The following is a 9147-nucleotide window of genomic DNA, read 5'->3' as shown; positions in this document are numbered from 1 at the left end:
TGGACATCAAAGGATTCAGGTAAATACAGCACATTACAATTCAGCCCAGGGTCAATCATCACAACAACAGAAATAGCCTTCAGCTTTGACCAACCAGTTCCATCCATTCAAGAGATTTCAGACACTCTCTTGACAGCAGTGGGAACAGGAGGTGTCTGTCAGAGAAATAAGAATAGGACACACTCAATACAATCTATAATTGTTCTTGTTTTTTCTGACTTTCACTGGAATGAAGTGAATGGAGAAGGGAGATCTAATTTGCATATCTTGTATTTCAGCTTCAACTACAACTATCGCTCCTACAGGAACTACAACTTCAAGCGGATTAAAGATTGAATCAAGTCTGCTTCAAGCAACATGCCTCATTATTATGTCTAAAATATTAAGACTTTTCCTATAGATCCTTAATATATCAACCAAGCATGAGAGTACAAGAAGACAAGCTGTTTGAAGGATAACTACTGGCAATAGTAAATTCTAATATTGCAATATGTCATTTTATTATAATCAAATAAACATGGATTTATATGGTCTACATTTTTTTGCTTTCATGAAAAGACTACACAAAAGTTAAATATGGCTTCTTACTGTACACTGTTCAATGTTCAAATGCAATACATTCAGTTTACTAAAATTTTAATATTAGGCTTTCATAAAGCAATACATTTGGAGAGCTGTAAGCTGAAAAACTGACATTTCTTGTGTATTGTTGATAAAAGTTGACAATAATAATATGTCTGGGATGATTTCACAAGTATTTTGCTCTCATGACCACATAAACACATTTCAATCATTGTTTGAGGATTTTTGGCAGCTATTCAAAAGGAATTGCAAGAATGGCAAGTTGTATAGGTGTGACATACACTATGTCAGGGTCCTGCCCTGACAGTCTTGTCTGTCTTGTCTCTGTTCAGTGTTTCTTTGTGTGTCTTCTGCCTGAGAACAAGGCTTTGTCTTTGTTGGTGTTGGCCATGTGCTCCTTTTGTCCCTCCTCCTTGTTTCCTCTTGTTTAGTCCTTGTCTTGTCCCCATTTCACTTATTGTGCTCACCTGATCCTCATGTGCTCTGGTCCCTTTATATTGTGCTCATTTCCCTCATGTCTCTGCTGGTTTGTTGCATAAAGTCTTTGTGTGTGAGCATTTCTCGTCTTCAGGTCTTGTTAGATATTGTGCAATATTTTGCTCTTCCTGTTAGTTCTAGCTTTGTATTTAATTCCTTTTGGAATTAAATTAGTTTTCAGTTTTGGAATAGAATTAGTTTTCTGGTTTTCTTTGTTTTGCTCAAGTTTTGCTCTAGTATATTTTCAGTCTTTATTACCTTAAATTCTGACGCTCATGTAAATCGGAGGCTAGTTGTGACTGACAGCTAACAGACTTACAGCTAACATCACAGAGGGTCTATATCTATGTTAAAAGGATTGTTCACCCCAAAAATGGTCTACCGAAGAGTAGAACCAATGAAACTCAACTGACTTTCAAAATATCTTCCATATCTAGATCTCAGAACATCATAGGGACTTGGAGGGTTGGCTCATCTGAACTTGTACCAGTATAAAAGTCTTATCTATTGTTTCATTGTGAATGTTGTTTCATTGCTCAACAATAATCATTGTATCTGAAGTCATCTTGTTTGGTTGGTTGAGCATGTACATGTGTTTGGGGGTGGAACGAAACATGAAAGTTGAATTTGATTAAACAATTTTGAGACATTAAAAATGCTGATCATCAAGTTTGATATTCTTTTTGTGGTTTTTAAAAAATACAGTACTTATAATAATACTAGTGCACCAATTTGAATGTCCAAATACCAGCAAAACTAATGTCAAAGGTTTTGGATCCAGGAAGGGGAAGAAAGCCAGAAGGGGAATAATGATCTGAAAGTGATGTTATTAGTGGGAGGTGCAGCTTGTTGCCATGCACTGGCTCAACAAACATCAACAAATACCAAACTTCAACATTGTTGGGTTACACAGACTGAGATTTCTCTGGATTCCCTGAATCTTTGCACAAAATATGTAGATGGTGAAAGACCTAAATCCTTTGCAATCCTGCATTGAGAAATGTGATTTTTGAATTTTTTTGTCAATTTTCTCATGAAATTTGGCACAAAGTGGTGAGCCAAAACCCATCTTTGTTTGCAAAGACTGAGATTTTGGTGGATGCTCCTTTTATACATGGTACCCTCACCTATTACCAGTTCACCTGCTAACTGTGGACTCTTTCAAAACTGATATCAAAATAACTTTGATATTCTGTAATCTTTTCGCTTTCATTTTGCCTCTTTCCCAACTTTTTTGGACTGTGTTGCAGCTATCAAAATCCAAATTTGTTTATTTTTACCAAATATAATTAATTTGGTCATTGGAAATCTTTTCTTTTTACTTTTGTCCAGGCCCAATTCTACGGGGGTGCAAGGGGGTGCTAAGCACCCTCAAACACAAGCAAGAGCACCCTCAGTTGATACTGTATTGGCAAAACAGATTTGGTAAATGCTCCAGTGCATATTTGTGTTTGCTCTCTGGAGAACGTCAAATATATCTATTTACAACGTGTTTTGCAGCGGTGAGCAAAGTTGTTGATCTTTTGATCGCAATGGCCAATCAGAGGCAATGGCCACCGTTTTTATTCTGTGCTGAGTTAAGCAGGCTCACGAGTCCTCTTATTAACAAATAACGTGTTGACATGATGTAAGAGATTTATTGTGCGTTGTTGGCAGCGTCAATGATTGTTACAGAACTTTGTGAGATCATGATGAACAGACAAACAACAGCATTTTAGTGATTGTAAAGGGAGCGGTCTTTGCTCACTTTCGAGGTAGTTTTCTAATCCATTGAATAATATCTTGTTTTTGATGCTACTAAGAGGACCAATGGCCAATTGCATGCTGCAAAGTTTCGGAAGTGACATATATAAATGCTGAATTCACTTTGCACAGGACAGAAATATGACGTTAAAATAGTAAAATGCATCAAAGCAATGTAAAGGCAGATTAATAGATTAATAGAAAAATATTAGTTGCAAAATTCCAATTATTGGTAAAAGTGATGACGGTAACACTTTAGAATAATGGTCCATCATTAATAAGTAACTATGTAGGAAGTAATGCAGGACTAATGAGTAGTACTATATTAACACTTCAGCTACTACTATTAACTAATATAGAAACAAGCTTAACTAATCAGTAAGTAATATCAAATTTAGAAGATAGTTCCTTGTTAGCTAATCAATAATTACCTAATGAGATTAGCATTATTAATAACTATTAACTAACTGACAAATTGTAAAGAACATTATTGCGTATCTGAGACATAATCAGTCATCATTTTTACTATGAATACAGTCATAAAATGCATCACAAATTACTCGTGTTACCTAGTCACTATGCAGTAACTACTAGTGATCACTAGTACTTCTTGAAGAATGACTAGGTACTTGAGTAATAAGTGATGCATTTTATGACCGTGTTCTGAGTAAAAAAGGACAATCTTCAAGAACTACTATTGATCTGGACCATTATTTTAAAAGTGAAAAAGATGTTTTTCACTTTAAAATAATGGTCCAGATCGCTAGTAGTTCCTGCATAGTGACTAGGCAACAGTTGAGTAATTAATGATGCATTTCATGACCACGTTGAGAGTAAAAAAATATAATTGCTCACATCTCAGACACTTTAATGTTGTGATTATTAATTAATTAGTAATTCTTTATAATTTGTCATAGTTACCTATTAGTTCTTAATAATGCCAATCTCATTCTGTAATTATTGATTAGCTAATAAGGAACTATCTTAGTCCTAAATTTGATATTACTTACTGATATAGTTAAGCTTGTTTCTGTATTATTTAATAGTAGTAGCTGAAGTGTTAAAGCAGTACTACTGAGTTGTCCTGCATTACTTCCTGCATAGTTACTTATTAATGACAGACCATTATTCTAAAGTGTTACCGTGATGACTAAGACCATTTTTAACAGGTGTGAAATAAATATGACACTTGGAGGATTCTTGCTTCTACGAAAGGGTTGACCATCAATTGGCAGGTTTCCACAATTAGAAAGAAAGGCAAGAGAAGTAAAACTTAATTACGGGAAACAGGAGGGGTTAATCTTACCGGAAAATTAAGTTGCTTGGTTATTGTGAAATATTAGATAAGAAAACTGAATAAAAATAGGCCAGGCATCTTACAGGCATCTTGGCTTTGTTCAATAGTCAATTATTTTGACTTCTGGAACTCTGCCTCTTGAGCTTCCTTTGCAAGAAAGAGAAGACTTTTCTCCACAACAAATGTATACTGCTATGGTGGAGCCATTGACAAAGTGTGCGCGCATAAAGCCGCCTCTCAGTACTAAATTTTTTTTTTTTTTTTCGCTGCTTATTGTGTTTAAACAGTCAAATACACACAAAATAATGTCAAAATGCCGGTCTTGGTGAGAATTCACATAAACAGTCAGTTATATTTGAAGTGAACGTAAACAGTTGAGAAAGAAAACGCATGTGTAACAGTATAATGGAGCCGTGCGTCAGGTCTTAAAGTGACAGCAACCTAATATACCTGCTGTCAAATTATGAGGTAATATTAAAAATATTTATATGGCAAAGTTTAAAATTTTATATGGTTTCCCCATGGTATTGATGCCAAAATTGTGACAAGTGAAAATGCTGAGTGGAAACCACAGTGGCTGGTAAGGAAAAAAGTTAATGCCAAGTCTGGATTATATTTATATTTATCAACAGGGAGACAGATATGGCTACTATATATATGAAATATAGCAAGATTATACAGTACTAAACATGTGTCTCAGCACTGTGAGTTTAACCATTAAGCACTGGGAAACTAATGCTTAAAAATAATGAAGACAAATTCAGAGATGTACTCATAAACCAACTGCATGCAAGTACTATAAGAAACTATCCCTAAAGTCAAAAACAAATTAAAAAAAATGTGACAGCTCCAATTAAAAAAAAAAATGTTTCATTAGCATGTCATCACAGCATCTGCCAAGGGACATTCCATTGAGCTTATTTGTTCATTTCAAAGAAGGAAACAATCGGGACATTATTGTGTGGTATATAAGAGGCAGGAATGCTACAGATGATTTAGGAGAAGTGAAAGTTGAAGCACAAAATATCTAGTAGGCCCACTTAAAGCGGATTAGCTATCAACGTGTTGAGTATTATAATATCTGCTTAAGGATTGGTAAGGACATTATATATCTCTAAAGATATTTGTGATAATTATTTTTATATTATAAAGTATAGTTTAATTGCGAGAAAGATCTCAACATTTAATTATCAGAACATTAAAACATTTAATGGGATGTCAACCATTTTATAATATGGTAAAATGTATCAGTTTTGTCTTTGTCAGAAATGGCACTAGTGTTACTAAATTAAATTCAATTACATTACAATAAGTAAATTAACTTAATTAATTACAAAATTTTGTATGAAATGTATCTTCAGGAAACTGCAGTTACTATGTTATTCTGTTCACAAAGTAATCTTTATAGTTTGTGTTCATACTGCTTTGTTTTTATATATTGTGAAGCAGTAGTGTGAAAACTGAGTTATATAAATAAACTTCTACTTAATTATTTCATATATCTCGATATTGATTAGAAAAGCCATTATCTTTGGGATATCCAAATGCCAGTTAGGGGCATTCGTTTGTTTTCTAAAACACTGATGTTAATATTAACTAGTCATGATAGAAAAATAATGCAGCTTGGAAATGGTAATCATTTGGAATTTGATTTCAATTTTGTGATATCTAAGATATAAACAGATCAAATAAAGACTGTGCAAGGTTGGTCTAACTTTGTAACAATTTTAAATTAAAGCAAAATTAATTAAATTAACTTTTGTACTTCACTGATAGGTAATGATTGGCAAAATTGTATATATATGTGTGTGTGTGTGTGTGTGTGTGTGTGTGTGTGTGTGTGTTTTCCACACACACCTATTAACTTTTCAGTAAAATATTGCTTTCTTTACAGACTTTTATCACCACCACAGGACTCTTTCCAAGATGGACAGAAAAGCTTTGATCTTACTCATTTTGTTCGGTAGGTGAATCAAATTTACAACTATTAAAAACAAAAACAAAAAACAAAAAAAAAACATCTATTAGAGCTGCACGATTCAAGATAAATTGAGAATCACATTTTTTTTTTAGTTTAAAAAAAATCGACAACTAAACAAAAATAATGTCATTTACTAGAGGTTTTGACAGAATGTTAACTGCTGCTTATTTTTTTTATTTTTTTTTAAATGGTTTAAATGAATGATGATTCGAAGACTTCACTTGTTTCATTACTGGATGAATTAGCGTTTTTGAATGAATTTCTGGAATAATGATTCAATGGCAAATACATTTTTTTTAACAGTCACTTTTCATGACTTACTGAGGTAACCATGTAATCAATTCAATCTGTATTTGAAGTGTCAAATTATATTCATACGTGATTTAATGTTTTTCTGATTGGTACCGAACACATACGTTTTTACCACAACATGAAAAAAATTCGGGTGGGCGGGGGCATGTAGTGTCTTAAAGTGATGATACACGGGGCAACTTTTTGAGCAATGTTGCCGGGCATTGTTGCTTGGACACTTTCCCATTGAGAATAGGAAACAAATTTCTATCTGGATACTTTAGATCAAAATTTGTTGCCCATTCTCAATGGGAACGTGCCCAAGCAACATCGCTTTGTCACATTTTATCTATCTCTCTGTCTTCAAAATTTTTTTCTCTCTTCTAAAACATTTTTCTCTCTTTTCAAATAATTTTTTCACTATGGAGCCCCTAAAGCGACATGGTGAAGATGTTTTGAGTTCCCCCGATAAATTTTGCATATGCTCGCAAAGAACACAAAGGTTTTGTGAGCAAAGCTCTCTGTCTCGTGTTTAATTGGAGAGAGAAAAATGTTTACAGAGAGTAAAAAAGCTTTAGAAGAGAGAGAAAAAGTTAATAAAGAGAGAAATTTTGAAGAAATAAAAAATGAGGGAGAGATACAAAAAAAAACTTCTAAGACCACGTTGAATTTAATTTTTTCACATTGCAGTTCAGGGCTTCCATAGTTGTTATATCCAAACTAAAAACTTTTATCCCAGTACTCCTTTTATTGTTACAGAAATAATGATACTGTGTTGTTGAAAAGACTGTGGTTGTTTGAGAAGCTGTTTCAGACATACATAACAACTGCTCTCTTTGGGTTAGCGGCAGCAGCAACAGAGATTTGAATGTTTGTTGTGATTGTACTTGTCAAAGATTTACATAGTCGCATTGTTGTCATTTAGGAATAAGATTGTGTGGGTGTTTGAATTGAGACTGCAGTCTTCTAATGATTAATCATGCAGCTCTAACATCTATAAAAACAAAATAATAAGCCTATATGTAAAATATATAACTGTTTTAGCAACCACAGGAATTGCAGCAACTCAGTCATTGAACACAACATCATCACCATCATCTACAGCATCTACAGCTACTACAGTATTTACAGAATCTACACCTTCTACAACATCTACAGAGTCCACAGCTTCTACAGCATCTACAGCATCTACAGTTTCTACAGCTTCTACAGTTTCTACAGCATCTACACCTACAGCATCTTCAGCTTCTCCAGCTTCTACACCTGCAACAGCATCTACTGCATCTACAACATCTACACCTTCTACAGTATCTACTGCATCTACAGAATCTACAGCTTCTACATCTACAGCATCTACTGCATCTACTGCATCTACACCTACAGCATCTACAGCATCTACTGCATCTACACCTACAGCTTCTACAGCATCTACACCTTCTACAGCATCTACTGCATTTACAGAATCTACAGCTTCTACACCTTCTACAGCATCTACTGCATCTACACCTACAGCATCTACACCTACAGCATCTACTGTATCTACACCTTCTACAGCATCTACAGCATCTACTGCATCTACACCTACAGCATCTACTGCATCTACACCTACAGCATCTACAGCATCTACTGCATCTACACCTACAGCATCTACAGCATCTACTGTATCTACACCTTCTACAGCATCTACTGCATTTACAGAATCTACAGCTTCTACACCTTCTACATCATCTACTGCATCTACACCTACAGCATCTACAGCATCTACTGTATCTACACCTTCTACAGCATCTACAGCATCTACTGCATCTACACCTACAGCATCTACAGCATCTACTGTATCTACACCTACAGCATCTACAGCATCTACTGCATCTACTCCATCTACACCTACAGCTTCTACAGCATCTACTGCATCTGCACCTACAGCATCTACTGCATCTACACTTACAGCTTCTACAGCATCTACAGCTTCTACAGCATCTACTGCATCTACAACTTTCACAACAACTACTGCAAAAATACCTGAAGTGATAACTGATCTGGAGTTTCGCTCATCTGACACATTTATAGATGCACTCAGCGATCAAAACTCAGAGGAGTTCAAGAATAGGTCTAAGTCTGTCAAGGATCAGGTGAGTTCAAATCTATTTACTTTATTAGAACACACTATGATACTAATGATACTTTTCTTGATTTTTAAACTCATAGTTAACAGAAGAGACAATTATGTAACCAACAATCATATATTACCACACTCATACTCTATTGTAATTGATGTCTGTAATTGTTTCTGTTCCAGCTTGAAGGAGTTTACAAAAAAAAATATCTGAACTTCCTTAGAGTGATTGTCATAAAATTCAGGTAAATACAGCATATTGGAATGCTGCTTATTTTATGTGTAGCTACTGTGTGTGTGTGTGTGTGTGTGCGTGCGTGCGTGCGTGCGTGAGTGCGTGAGTGAGAGAGAGAGAGAGAGAGAGAGAGAGAGAGAGAGAGAGAGAGACTGAATTTTTAAACCTTACATAATAATTTCAACATTTATATATTCCAGCCCAGGGTCAGTCATCACAGCAACAGAAATGTTCTTCAGCTCCAGTCAATCTGTCCCATCCAGTCAAGACATTGCACAAACCCTCTCGACAGCGATAGAATCAGGAGAAGTCAAAGAACTGAACATAATTCCTGAATCAGTTTCAGTCAATGGTTCAGGTAAGCTCTATTACTCCATAGATTTATAGTCTTCAGTAACTTTACCATAATGTAAATAGGACACACA

The 9147-nt window shown here is 34.9% G+C and overlaps 1 protein-coding gene across 1 annotated transcript; it reads left to right on the top strand.

Moving 5' to 3' along the window:
• The first annotated feature begins 4562 nt into the window (after positions 1-4562).
• Positions 4563-8732, top strand: LOC127512357 (DNA-directed RNA polymerase subunit beta''-like). Its single transcript, XM_051893179.1, has 4 exons — positions 4563-4567; positions 5994-6062; positions 7416-8503; positions 8671-8732. Exons 1-3 carry the CDS (start codon positions 4563-4565, stop codon positions 8395-8397), a joined length of 1056 nt encoding a protein of 351 aa, XP_051749139.1. The 3' UTR covers positions 8398-8503; positions 8671-8732.
• The last annotated feature ends 415 nt before the right edge of the window (positions 8733-9147 follow it).

This window comes from Ctenopharyngodon idella, chromosome 1, assembly GCF_019924925.1.
Source record: "Ctenopharyngodon idella isolate HZGC_01 chromosome 1, HZGC01, whole genome shotgun sequence".
Lineage (NCBI taxonomy): Eukaryota > Metazoa > Chordata > Actinopteri > Cypriniformes > Xenocyprididae > Ctenopharyngodon > Ctenopharyngodon idella.
This window is presented reverse-complemented; position numbering and strand designations above follow the sequence as displayed.